Consider the following 15,189-nt stretch of genomic DNA (forward strand, 5'->3'; position numbering starts at 1 on the left):
AGTTCAAATTCAAGGAACAAGGAAGGATTCTTTTCCTGGTGGCATGTTGCTTCATTGTTGATGAATGCTTGCCCAAACACTCAGGTAAAAGCAAGCTCATGATTAAATATGGAAACAAAGGTCCAGGGAATTCTGTACCTTATTTAATCTGGAGCAATTACTTTAAATAAAACAACACTGGTTATTATGAGTTTTCATTACCTCCTAGATCTATTACTGCAAATCTGTCTTCAGACAAATTACTTTGATTGCAGTCTCCACTTTTTTCAATAAGAATTTTAAGCTGCTTAATGAGATTGCTTCCACAGACATTCACAATGAGAATTCAGTCTTAGCACAGTGATGTCTTGTTGTAGCTGCATGAATTTATCTTATTCTATGTTATGACGTTTATGTGGGTGCACAAATTGATATTTCCTCTTTTTTAAGCTTTCAGCTTTCAGTGTGCCTTAAAATATGAGTCAAATAACAACAGCAGGCCTCTCTCAGCCATAATAGCAGACAAACCCAGTTTCCTATTGGATTAAATACCATAAACAAAGTTGACCACACTATTATCAGTAAGCAACACCACAATGAAGAGCCCTCCTGTTTTCATATCTTCCATTGAGGCTAACCAAACTACAGTAGTCATGCATTAAACTCCAGTGTGACCAACCATGATATGATCCATGATGGAGGCAGCAGTGAGTCTGTATTGCACTTTGTGATTTAACCCAACTGTTACAAGCTACACAACTAGAGGAAGACTTACCCAGTTGGGCTTCTATAACACTTGGCTGCTTCTCCTCAGGGAACAGTACCTTCGGGGGTCTAGCGGTGAGCAGAGCTGGAACATAAAAGCTGACATGAGAGAGGACAGGCAGAGGGAAGAGCACCATCTTCACAGGTGAATACATGCAGGCAAATCCATTCTGAGCAGTCATCAAGAGAACCCACTTGAATCGCATTTCTCCTCAGGTTGGTCCTCATTTCACAAGACTCTCACAACCCCCATCCTTACAAACAAACATACACCTACACATGATGCATGTAAATTTACACACACACACACACGCACACACACAGACACACACAGACACACACACACACACACACACACACGCACGCGCACAAGCACACACACACACATACATTATGAAATAATGGACTCCAGAGAGGACTATAGATGAGAAACACTTTAGGCCTTCAGAGTGTTCTAATAGCATGACTCTTGATAATGCGTGGGACAGAAGAGTTCCATCATATGCTGCTTTGATGAAAAGCTCAGTGGATTAATCACACAGTTATTCAGCCTAATGTTATAAAACCTGCAAAGACCACTTTTAAACTTACTAGAAGTATTTAATCTTAAACAGTGCACTGTGAAAAGTAGCAAGGGTATATAAATGTTATCTCCGTGGTGAAATCAAAAAGTTTCAGTGGTGAATGTATGGCACTAATAAGTACTTTTCAGTTTTATTTCAGAAACGTCATTGCATAGCCGCGTGAATGATTATTAAAACTTAAACTTCGTTCTTCATCTCTGAACCTTGTGACAATGAAATATAATGCATGAATGAAAACTTCACAGCCATGAAAGTTCAGCAGCAAAATTTTGTCTGCATCAAGAACTGGGCTTGTCATTATATAATCACAAATTAACATTGCAACAATAGGGTGATGTGTTGAACATTTCTCTCATATACGGATGGCAAAAGAAAGGAGCAGGGAACCCTCACTGTAACCCTTACATCAAGGAAAGTGCGGAAATTGTGTGTCACAAAAAACCTTATCTTTTGGCCCTGCTTAATTTTGCCTTTTCTGTGTCTGAAACAAGTATGGCAGGAGTGAAGGGTGAGGCAGGGACCCCTCATCCATCTTTGGAGGGTGGGGGGGCAGCTGCAGCTTTAGCATGCAAATGAAAGTTATCATTCTTATCATCCCATACCACTTATTATTCTCCTGCCAATCTGACCAACCCTCAGCTAGCCTAGACCTCCATTTGGCCCTGCACTTCAGCGGTCCACCTCCAGCTGGGTCCTTGCAGTATCTCTACCTTGTCCAACCCCATGCGGTCCCAGCTATTCAGCTGACTAACCCATGGGAGAGAGAACACCATCTCTGACCCCTCAGTTAATTATAAATAGACCCTGTATCCTTCTTTAGCAATATTAATGATGGACATATTAATATCTTGAAGTTTCAATGTTACCCACTTTCTTGTCTTTAGGATGATCCCCAGAGTAATAAAACTTTAAAACTAAAGCAAGGTTATGACAAGGTGTACCAACCACTGCTGTGGACAGGCTAATTATTAAACCTCTACATTCTAGACAGTCACAGAGAACAAGTATTGAGTAAGAGATTTTGACAAAAATATATAATAGTAGATATCCTAGATAAATCTCATCTCTCTAAAATCTCATCTCTCTAATTGGATGATTGATAGTTCCTAGATCAAATGTTGGGAAACAATTAAGCTGTCTCCAGTGAAGCAGTGAATTGGCTCCATGTAAATCTCAAATTAAACATTTTATACACAGCAAGGCTTATAACCAAATGTATTTTTTAAGTATTCCCATTTTTATGAAGAATGGATTTTACCTCACTCAACTAGTTCAGACATCTTTATACTTAAATCACAATATACTTTATATATATCTGTACCCCAGTAAAATGATTTTTTTAATTTTAGAAGTTTAGTTTTCTTTGCAGTTGTGTGAACAACTGTACAAAGATTGATTTGTTTTATTCTTCCCAAAACCAAAGTCAATTCAACTTCATAATAGATGAGTGTGGTTCTTGAGTCTTTTCAACAGACCTGTGAAAATTTGATCTTTGATTGAGCCTCAGAGCATAACGTATGCTATCAGAAGCAACTGCAATCAACTCAAAGACCATTCACACAATACTGAGATATTACAATTATCGTAGATTACAAACATTCTTAATTTCCATAAATGTGGCTTCTTTTGAGTTTGAGTGCTAACTTTTTCCCCTTTTATTGCATTTACTTTGCTGAAATTGTTCACAAACTGATATGAAGCAGTGTCACCTTCTACCACTCTCTTGTATTACCACTGCTTATATGATGTAGATGACATATAGGGTTACACAAACAGTTCCAGCATACAAGAGCATCCTTTCTGACATATAGGGCAGGAGAGATTATCGTCTGTGATATGGCTGAAAATATGATACCCCAAAAAAGGACTGATGCTTAGTAATCCTGAATAATTATCTTATATGGTTTCTATGGCAGTACAGATGTTTTGTATTTTGAATTTATTGGACTTCTGTTGAGTAATCCATATATTTGACCAAGTATTTGAAAGAGGCACCACTATCTAAATTGTCTCACAATCTGAATGTGTTTGCATTCATTGTATTTAAGTAATAATTTAATTTTGAAAAGGTGTTTGCAGATCTGCAAGCCACGGGATTTTTCATGTTTTTTGTGGTAAAGACCTTATTGTTTGTACAATTGAGAAGAATGTTCACATTATGATGGGACCAACTGAAGATTCACACACAGTGAACAGAAGAGATGTTATGCACTCAAAGTACACAGAAGACATATATACATAGACATTAAACAATTGTTTGTGGCTGCAGGTTTGAAGATGTGAGAAACTAAAACATGGCAAACCATGTGACAGTGTGTAGTCTGCTGGCAGTGGGAGCCCTCAGTCTGCTACGAGTGAAGCGCAATCGCAAACAGATGGGCGGCAACAGCGGGGAGGCCAGCATCCACATTTGTAGGGTTTTACAGAATGGTAACATTTATTAAGACCTGGATATTTGCCATCCCTCCATTTGGTAAAGTCTGTTCTTCATCCCCAGGTAGCCCAAGCATTCTGATGTGGCCAGATACACTACTTGGCTCTTCCTGAGTGCCTGCATTCTCCTCTTTACAGCCAAAGCCTAATTAGGTCTGACAGCAGCAGGGACCATTTGTTATATAGAGGCAGTATTGTCTGACGGATGAAACTCTTTTTTTTACCATTATTTTAAAATGGGAATTTATATTATTTTAAATGAGTAATCAAGATAATGGAATGATTTGCCTGTCTTCAAACCAAATTTGAAAAACACAGTGTAATGGTTTTTGACTGATGTTGTTGGATGGGTCATGTGTTAACATTGAGATTAATGTGTTAAAGTGTGAAGAGACACCTGAATGCACATGTTGACAGAAAAACTGAAAGATGGGAATTTTTTGCTGATATGTTCACTTGTGACCACACATACAGATACAGGCATATAGATCATTGCTGGTGACCTTTCTGGTCAAATGGGAAGTGTGAGATACATTTTTCAGATTCTCCTACCCTCTAACAGTAGCAATTTGATGGAGAAAAGTGGCTTAAATGCCATATGGCTAAGGATAATTCCCTAACACTGTCATTTTCCCAGATCATCACACCCTCCTGCTACATTCCAAATTTCAAAAGTTCTAAATTACAGGTTGTGTGTGTGAGCCAGTTTCTTAAACATTTTTAAGTGGTTACATACTGTACCATGACATAGCTACATGATTTTTAGCTCATAAAATGCCATGAGTTTTAATAATTACTGTACTTTTGATAAGATACTTAATTTCAAAGGTTATTACACAAATCATCATGTTTTTTAAACTTCAATTTAATGTAAAATTCAATTTAATGTAAAATTGTGATTTTGATTCTGCTTTGAGCAGAAAGTGCCTACGCTATCTGGTGTTCTGTCCCTGCCTCCTGTTCCCACCTTTGGATAACACTTTCAGGTTTTCTGAAATGTAAACCTGCAGTAATAGCAAATGATTGACTCTTGAAAGTGTCTTAATGGGTTGACATACCACTAAAATTTTTTTTTGTGTACTGCATACCAGGTAGTGCCTGTGTCACTACATTACAGGTGGAATATTATTCAGCAGCAGCATTTAACCTAGGGTATTGTAGCTAGTGGCTACTTTGCAAAACAGTGGTGCTGACATTTTGCATCACATAGAAAGTAGCTAGCAAGCGATGACAATAGTTTCGTATTTCATCACTGTTAACCAGTCTTGGTTTCTCAGTTAGATTGTTAATAATTAGAGAAATGATCTGCTAGTCAGGCAACATAAGGTAGACAAAGGTGATGCTACACAGCCCCCTTGCAAGCCAGCTAGCTAGCTTTATAGCTTGAAAATTAGATTGAAAATTACTTAAAGTACATCATCTGATACACACACAGCACTGTATAAGCACAGGTGGCTTGTGCCACTGGCTGGTCACTTTTGGACTACACAAAACAAGAATACAACCAAGCTCTCAAACTGCCTTTATTTATTGTAATACAGCCATGTTTTTCCATCAGTGTCTTTCTTATTATCGTAAAACATGCATTTAACCTTCCATCAAATGTAATATAGCTGAATTCTTGATAACAATAAAAGAATGAGGGCAAATACAATAAATCCCTCTAATTTAACTTAATTTACAGATTTATTTTGACCTTAAATGCACATTAATCTTTAAATTCTCATTGCTGCTGGGAATTGGACACTTCAGTTTCAGTCCACAAAATAACTCCTTCATTATATTTTAATCATGCCCATACTCATCTGCAGATTTATCATTAATAATGCATGATACTTGTATTTATGCTATTTTTGACATGAAACTGTCAGCACAGTTTAGATCAAAGCTGCTATATTAATAATTTAAAAATCATGTGTACAGTATATACCAGTGATTTATTGTTAATTCATTATGCATCACTGATACTTATTTGCATTTTTTTTGACAATAGGCCCAATTTTCAAAGAACTGAAACTGTGGGTTAGGAAATTATGTGCTTAGAAAGTAACTGCCTAAAAAAATAAAAGATTCCAAGCACAAGTAAAGTATTTTCAATGCAGACAACTGAAAAAAATCATACTTCAAAAATGTCTTTAAACATATATTGGCCTTGTTTCAGAGATGGTTGTAAAATTATGCAGGAATAAGAGTTGCAAAAATAAAGAATATGCATATGCAAACAAGCAGACATAGGTGATTAAGTAAATTTAAGTGAATAATTGTTCCCTTCAAATTCATAGGAGATTTGTGGTTGTGGCTGCAACTTGGCATGCGTTTTACTATGGCTGTGTCTGGGAAATGAGGGATCAAAATGTAAAACACTGCATGTCATGCAGTAGTGTGTTGCAAGAACATTGCCTACAGGCTGTAGTAGGCACATACTTCAGCACTGGACCCATGTGCCAAATTTGCTCATAATAATTTCACTTAGATGTTTATATGACTATGATCTGACATTGGTAGTCATGTTAGGAAGTTATTGAGCATAAGATTATCATTACTATTTCAGGTGTTAATCAGCAATTTGATTATGTTTGAAGTTACATAATCTCTAGTATTTGTCCAAAGATGTGCAACACTGGAAGACACACACACACACACACACACACACGCGCACACACACACACACACACATCAATTTCTTTCCTGTAGGAAGTTCTTTGAGTGCTTCGGTTCACTTATTCAACTAATCTGTTCGTTTGAATGTAAACAACAAAACAAAAAATATTCATGGATCTTTGTGTCCTACTTTGGTGTGAGGAGTTAGACAAGAACCTAAATTGAAAATAGGGCCCAGTATGTCTTATGCTCAAAGATGACTATACAAATGTCTGCTGCTCAGAAGTGCACACACAGCTGTTTACTCAACAGGAAGTCTACTCCTGCCCCGGACCTCTGGACTGTGAAAAAGATATTAACTTCCATTATGCATCTCCACCTTACCTTTTCCTAACACGTTGACATTTATTATTGTACTCTCTTCATTTGATTAATAATTTTTACCCTCGATAAACTTAAATTCTGGAACCTATTCGTTTGGACAAAGACTATGTCAGAAGAGTTGCAGAGTCAGACTTGAAATATGCCTCAGCATTCAAAGTTCAAGGTTATGAGTCCAGACTGTTATCACTCCTCCACACAACTCATCTTCTACAGCAGACTTTTCATTCTGGCTCAACTTTAGGAGGAAGAACTCAAAACTCAAGTAATCACCACTCCAGCTGATACACGTATGCCTCTTCAGGTAGCCCCCCTTTTTAATCAGAAAATGAAAACTGACATGATTTAAGATTAATGCCTCATTTCCTTCTGCCTCTAAGTGAAAAATTAGATGACACTATAGACATTAGTGTTATCACTCCACTCCAGTTACAATAGAAGGAGCTCAGTGGAGAGATCACTCATCTTTGAATCTTTCTAATTAAAAAAAGTTCTATTCTGACCAAGTTCAAGCAATAGCACATTAAATCCCCACTGCAAATTGCAGAGTGGAGTACTTAAAATAGGACCTTTCAATGGGGACCTGATCAAGGAGCAGATTTATCAAGGCACATATTCCAAACGTTGTTCATCTGAGGTGTTCATAAGAAAGAGATTTAATTAGTTTTAATGAGATGTTTGCAATCATTCTCATTTAAATTTTTATGGCAAGCTCTCCAACATACAAAAGGCTGAAGGTGCAAGGTGCAGCACAGCTGGGGAAAAGGAGACTGTTGTTTTCTGCATGGGGTAGTCATTCTACTGATGTAATGTTTTTGTTCAGACTGAATGAGTGTTTGTTTCAGGCTTTCTGAGTTTACCAAACAAATGTTTTATGGACCTGTCATGGAGATTCCCCATATTTTATGCCTGTTAACCAGCTGGGGGTGTCCTCCACACATTCAGGTATCCAGACATGAAAACTGCTTTGGAAGAAAACTCATCCTGCTTAATCTCCCATAACACAGATCTGAAGCGAATTGTCCCTCAGAGGATGGTACAAAAAGAAGACAGAGAACCACCATTTTGTCACACTGATGTGAAAACTATGCCTGGAGCCTGGAGCCCATCCTTTAGTCTTTCTGGATCTGTACACATTCCCTATTAGAGGTTCCTCAGTGGGACTCACCCTGGAGGACTACCATACTCCCACACCAGCAAAATATGCACATTTTCATATGCATATGCTTGGATTTCAAAATCTCATAATTCTTATTCTGCAGTGTATCAATGTCCTACATCTAATGGTGATTTTTAGGTGGGACATCAATAGAATGTTAATATAGGTTGTAATATAACGAAAAGACAACTTGTGGTGGTTGCCCTTTATATAGCATGATGGCACAGACATGTGATCATCCAAACCCATTGGTCTTTATTTACATTCAAACAAGGTATACAGCAGGGTAAATACCATATAACAACCTCAAAGTTAAAAAAAGGTGTAATACCACCTCAGATGGGCGTTCTCTATACACAGGGATACAACTTTACAAAACCTTACTGTGGAACTGTTCTGTGGAATGAACCATGGACAGCAATTCCCTTGACAAGAGCTGCCCTTCAGTTCCTCACCAGCGGCTCATACCAGCCCACCAGCTTACATATTTCAAGTGACTGTCAGTTCTGCCTTATCCCATGCCACATGAGGCTTGGTCAGGAAAGCTCTCACACACACTGAACACTCCTCTAACACCCACCAAGCAGGAGCAAACTAAGCAGGAGGTCTAAGCAGGAGAAAAATAGTTTGCTGTTGAATTAGTTGCTATTCTTGCTCTAAGAAAAATAATCATGAAACAAATATACCATTAATCTAAAATCATAAAACTGATAATCATATAATGACAATAATAAATGCTCTGGCACAGAAAATCAAATATATCTATAGCGTGCACCAACTCCCTCTGCCTATGAAAGCACTGATGTACCATACCATTGGTGTGAATGTTTTATTTAAGGTATAGCAGGCATTTTTCCTGGCCAGTGCAGTCATACCTTCTACTTGGTAAAGACTTATTCCCAATTGCTGCTTGGGCCATATGTGCTGGCACTGTACCAAAATTTACTTAAACATGTCTGCATTTTTCAAAATCGTGCTTAAGCCCCTGAAATAGGGCCCGTTGTGTTTACAACTTATTGGATCTTGATATAGGATATCTGAGGTTCCATTTCAGTATGATATCGATACTTACTTGCAATATAAGAAGCTACACACTGGTGCAGCAAACATAGTGGACATTGGAAGCAGCACGATAAAACAGGACATAAATCTTTGAATAACTATTGATTAAGCTCAGATTGTTTATTTTGAAGTTTACTGCTTAAACTTGTCAAGGGCATACATTCTGTTCTGCATTCAGTAACTTTTTTTAATCATTTCTCTTTGATGTAAGTTCATAAGTTGAGACTTTTGAAAATTTTCAGGGCATATAGGTGTGACATGCCAATCACATCACTCTAAATGCATGCACAATAGAGGAAAAAAAGTAAAAAAAGGAACTTGAAAGACACAGAGGCAGTAATATGAAAGACGCAAAGGCAGTAATACCAAGTAACTGCCTGGCCGAATACTCATGCACAATTTAACTACTGTAAGGTACAGTACATTGCCATAATTGTGTTGTTTAACTGTCAAAATTTTAAAGGTAAAGGTATCTAATAATATAGTTTTCTACCACCTGGTCATGTTCTCCAGAGAGATAACCGCAATCTTTGTCTCCACCAGTCTTGACTGCAAGATACACTGACTGACTGTGAGATGAAAAGTCTGATTAGCATATGGCTCAAAGGAGTTTCCCAGAAAACACACAATTATATGACATAAGTAAAGACAAACCCTTTCTTGAAGATTTACAAAACTCTGAGACAATTAACACATCAATAATACATCAATCTCACTGAAGTCGTTTAAGGTCAGACAGAAAAGACAATACAAAGTAGGAAATGAACTACAATTTTTACTCTGCACATTAAAGTCTTAAATACCTTAAGTATAGGTATACATACACATTGAAATACACATTGATATTGTATTTTTTTACTGTGGGTCCAGAGCTGTCTAGGCTGCATATTAATAAAACCCATTCCACTTGATCAATGGCAGCCACTTAACCTCACTTCGGTGGCTCATGCAATTCCTGGTAACATTTAACCTAGTTTCACACAGGCAATTAATTGATCTACAGTGATAACCTCAACAATGCTGTTCATTAAAAAAATACACGAGGCTACAGAGAACTTAGGAATACAATTACCCCTACTGTGCCACAAAAAAATTAAAGGATACTGTTAAACTATATTTAAACGTAAGGGTAAGAACAACTGTTTACCACTCATTTACAGCAGTACTTATAGGCAGGCAGACTGACATGCATGCTGTCACACAGTAAAACATGCATGGCCTGTGTGTTTATGTGTATGTATGGGTGGATGGGGTGTCATACTGATAATTTGTTTTTTTTTTTTAATCAGTATCTATTTCAACATAACTGAAGTTTAACAAGTGGCAAAAAAAAGCATTACATTTCTGGCATGGACAAGCGGCTTCACACATTGACACATTAAATGAGTTTGTTCCGATTGTGTATGAAACCAGTAATCACTTGTAAAAGGTATCCAATGGACTGCTATTCCTCCCTGCGAGGGACCCATCAAAGGGCTCATCTGTGCCAGCATTCGTACTCTGTCTGTCTGTGTCCCGGCTCACGAGGAGCTGGACGCAGACCACACAAGCTGGCCCAGACCGCAGAGCAGTGAGCAGATGGCAGGGCATGTTGTTATAGAGTTCAGATTAAGAGAAGTAAGTGAAACAGTGGGCCAGGCCACATCCACAGCCTCAGGCTGCTGCACATTAAATATGCAGCCTTCAATTAAATCACATCTTGTGGTGTCTCACATCTGCGCCTGTGCCCTGTATCTGATGAGGTCCTCCAGGAAAACTCAAAAGCATATAACATTATAGCCTTTTAATTTTGAATAGGGTTATTAAAGCATGTGTTTTCCCTTATTAAGTGTTTCTCAGAAGAGAAAATTCCCATCTCATTACAGACATTTGCATACAGCTACTACAATTATTTCAAATCAGCTCTGCACAAAAAGACTAATCAGCTGTAATACTGTATGAAATCCAGGCTATACTTTTTGCATGACAGTGACTTAATGAGAAAAGCTAGCTATGTGAGTTAACTCAGTGTATTATATTATTGTGCCATCTTGGGGGAAAACAAACATAAACTCCATCTATTGCTATGACTAAAACTGGTTCCATATTTTGAACAAAACAGATACTTTTCTATGCACAGATTTAAAACAACAATATCACTGTCGAGATTTCACAATACTTGTCAGTCTTCAATACAAACAATTGAAAGGAGACAGAGCAAATCAATTGATAAAAATCCAGGTTATGAAGTTAGCTGCAAATACACCAGTTGATTGGATTCAATCCAGCTAATTAATCATGAGACTGACCACTTATCAGGGACATAAGATCACATCAAATGAACAGCTATTGATTGTGGGAAATCCAAATCATGCATGCTCTGTGGTGAGTCCCCATGAGCCAGAGTGGTAAGAATCTTTCTTGCAACCTTTGTCCAGACACATCCTGTTCCTGTCCTTGAATTTCTGTATGCTTATCACTTTCCTCTGCTTCAGTGATTCACTTGGAAAAGGTTATACTGCTCTCCATGGTGGTTAAGTGGCATATGCTTTGTATGTATTACAAAAAATAAACTAATTATTTTATTAACTGCAACCAGACTGAATCTGGCTCTAACTGTCTTAGCCCTTACTGCCTTAAGCAGACCTCCCTGTCTCTGTGCTCAACATCTTGAGGAAATGGGGACTGTGTGTCATGTTTCTTGGGGATCTTATCAACAAATATCCCTGTTTTGAAACATCTGTTGATATTCAGTCTTTGAACTGAAACCTAGTTAACCAGTCTCTCCCAGGGCCCTTGAATTTGACACCGATTTCTTCAAGAGAGAAGAGCTGAGGTGCCTTCTGTGTCACACTACAGATACCTGCCTTAGAATTGACACTGAAGGCAATAAGATGTCTATAAAATTATCTTTAAACATATTTTCATTCAGTGCCTTTTATGTGTGTCTGGCACATCGCTGCTGTATTGATTTCTGGTGACAGTTATGAAGTCCCGTCAGTTGACATCAGATGGTAAGAGTGATGTCTTATTGAAGCAGATGTAGTAGCCGTGTTATTATCACTGCTGAAGAATAGATAACCTAGAGGCTCTGTGATTTCCTCAGCGGTATTCAAGGCAGTGTTTGTAAAGGATAAATCGCCATCCTGTCTTTTGCAATGGTATAAAAAATAACATTATGAAGTGTCAGTGTTTGACACACATTTTCCCAGCCATGTCAGGCACATGCTGATGCAAAGGAAATCCATTTAGAGTGTGCTCTTCAATGTCTGCTTGTGCTAGGAGCCCTCTGGTCATTTTGTTACTTACCACACTGAAAGATAAACTATTAGCTTTTTTTTTTTTAATAATGCGCGCTTGAAGGATCTCACACTTCATTGCTTCTGCATCAGTTTACATTCTGTACCTGCTCCATTGCTAGTAATGTATCCCAGGGGAAACTTCAAAGACAATTGGCTCCTTTAGAACGTGATGGATGTCAGCACTATTAATTATCCAGCTCATTACAGAGGGAAAATAAATCACTTTTATCTGGAGTCTATCATGCCTGGCACAATAGGCCACAGCAGGTTCCACCAGCCTCCTGATTTCATTACAAAGCCTGTCACCCCCCCCTTGCTTTGCAATAAGACATTCCTGTCAATGCCTCTGATTGTCAGTGTCTACAAAGAAATCTGCACATAGACATATGATTTTTTTTTTGCGTTGTTCAAAAGGATACCATTAACTCTGTAATCTTCCCAGCTCACAGTGAATATGAACTACTTCCCCGAGGAAAGTAATTTGATATCAGAATTAATGGGTGATTGCTGTTTTAATAATCTACTTTTTCCGTAGTGTCCTCATTCAAGTGGCTGAACCTCTAGGCCATTTGCTCATGACTGATTTTGGCATCTTTTCTTGCATACAGGCATCACATTAAATCCCACCCCCCTTTCACTTCTTGTAGTAAACCAAGATTAGCACAATAGAGGGACTGGCCTTTTGCCCTTACTTGAAACAGAATCTGTATGTAGCATCAAGACATCAGTTTGAGGCCCAGTGCAGTCGGCTGGGATTCTTTCAGTGGAACTTGTGTGGAATTGTCATGTACAGGGGTCTCACTTGAAGTCTCCCGATCTGACAGAAATGAAAGCTCTGCAGGAACAGCATGGATAAGGAAGACGATACCTCTTCCCTGAGTGATCAGAGTGTCGGCCTAGATTTCCCAAGGTCGCAGCACTGCCCAACACGGGTGGTCATAAATAACACAGTCGCAGTTTTTCAATAGAATCATTATCTACAGTGTGGTCTGGGGCTGAATAAAGAGGCTGCTTAGATGGAAGGCAGTGGCATCGGGTTAATTAAATTTTCCTTCACATCATATGGTGCCCTTCTCTGGTCCTGATGACAGTTTCTTCACTCTTCCGTGGTCTCACCTCTTCTCCCAGGCTTGGCAGGCCCGACCTATTTATCTTTGCCTTGCTCCATGTCCTGCATTCTAATGCAGACTCATCGATAAGCTCCCTATCAATCAAATAGAAAAAATCCCAAATTTCTTGTTTAAGAAGTTTTTGAAAGGAGCTAGCTACTGTAAGTGCCAGAGGATTAATACCCAGCTTGCCCTGACAAATCTTTTCAGGTTGTTTTCACAAGATTTATATGGGAAACAAGCACCAAAATGGAAAGATTTTACATGAACATGGAATGTGTGCCTATTAATGCACAGTATCAGCAGCAGTTGCCACTGGACAGCATTGTGTGATGCTGTAATGTTACATGATACACTGCATGTTTTCATCAAAAATATATTCTGTGGACGTAGAATAAATACCTCTATGCACTCAAAATATTATCATATATATAATATCTTATCATTTTCATTACAGAAAAAGTGCACTAAAATTAAAAAAATCAAGGATAAAGTGTAATAACTGATGGCTGGATGGAGGTTTTCAAAAATGAATGTTCCTCTTCTGTAATTATATTCCTGATTCCTTGGAATATTATTAGAATGTGACTGTTAAGAGTACAGAATCCTGACACTCTCACTCACAAGCATTTGTTTGTGAGTATGAGCAATGAAAGCACAATGACTACAGGCATTGTGTGATTTTGCAGAATGCATTTTAACTTCATTTACATTATGATCTTATAAAGCAGATCTGAATTCAGATCTGAAATGTAAGCAGACTAGAGGGTCAGTGACTTTGGCATCTTACCTCATAACAAATTCCATGCATATGCAAAATATATCTTGTATAGAGCCAACGATTTTTTCCATCGTCTTTCAGTAGACACATTTTATCATTCTCCATTTCAAGAACCCGCATCATAAAAATTAACACTGAAAAGTAGAGTGAAAATGAAGGAAAAAATGCTGGAAGAATTTGTTGTGTTCAAAGTGACTTGCACTATAAAGCAGTATCTTACATTGCATATACAGGGAGTTGAAATAATTACAGGCACATACAGTATACAGCATACCGTTTGGAGTTTTTTTTTAACATTTTAAATATTGTGGAGGTTTATAATATACATATCATATTTAATGTTCCAATATTAAAAAAACTGGCTATACAAAACCACTGTAATAATGGTGACAAGCAGTTGTCAACTGCACAGAATTTACTGAAAAGCTTAACAGCTGACTAATGATATTCTTTGTAAATGAACCCTGATGTCATCACTCAGTCATTTTGAAGCCAGTGAAACCATTATAACTGAAGAGTACTGCTCAAAAATATAATAATCTAATAAAAACATATATATCATTTTTATTATTTATTTAACTATAATAAAATATATTTCTAACATTATAACATTACATACTACGACACAACAAGTGGAGAGGTGATTGAGGGCCGGTAGTTCCCCCACTGGTGGCTTCACCTTTTCCTCAGCTCACACCGTGCCTTCCCAATGGACACACCTGACAGGCATTTTGGTTCATCAACACAAGATGAGCCCTCACGCCTGTATCAGGGGCGGGAGTGAGGAGGATTTGTTGTTGTGAGCTGTGGAAGCGGTGTGCAAAACAGAATCTGTATTAGTGCATGACCTTGTTTGGGGAAGAACCTGGATTGGGTTTTGACCTATGTTTGGACTGAACCTGCCGTTTGGATTCCTCCTGTTGGACTTGTATGCTTGATTTTTTTCCCATATTTTCTGTGGTCTTGTGATATTATTGCACACTTTATCAGCACTTTGAGGCTCAGCCTCTCACCATGTTACAATATTTATAACATTACAATCATAGTATGAACA

The 15,189-nt window shown here is 38.0% G+C and overlaps 1 protein-coding gene across 1 annotated transcript in view; it reads right to left on the reverse strand.

Annotated features, from left to right (window-relative positions):
- LOC118774916 (X-linked interleukin-1 receptor accessory protein-like 2) overlaps nt 1-15,189 on the reverse strand; it is a 147,511-nt gene that overhangs the window by 24,634 nt on the left and 107,688 nt on the right. Inside the window, exon 6 of the mRNA XM_036524511.1 lies at nt 755-829. Within this exon, the coding sequence (XP_036380404.1) occupies nt 755-829 (75 nt within the window). The remainder of the gene's footprint in view (nt 1-754; nt 830-15,189) is intronic.

The sequence above is a fragment of the Megalops cyprinoides genome, chromosome 3, assembly GCF_013368585.1.
Source record: "Megalops cyprinoides isolate fMegCyp1 chromosome 3, fMegCyp1.pri, whole genome shotgun sequence".
NCBI lineage: Eukaryota > Metazoa > Chordata > Actinopteri > Elopiformes > Megalopidae > Megalops > Megalops cyprinoides.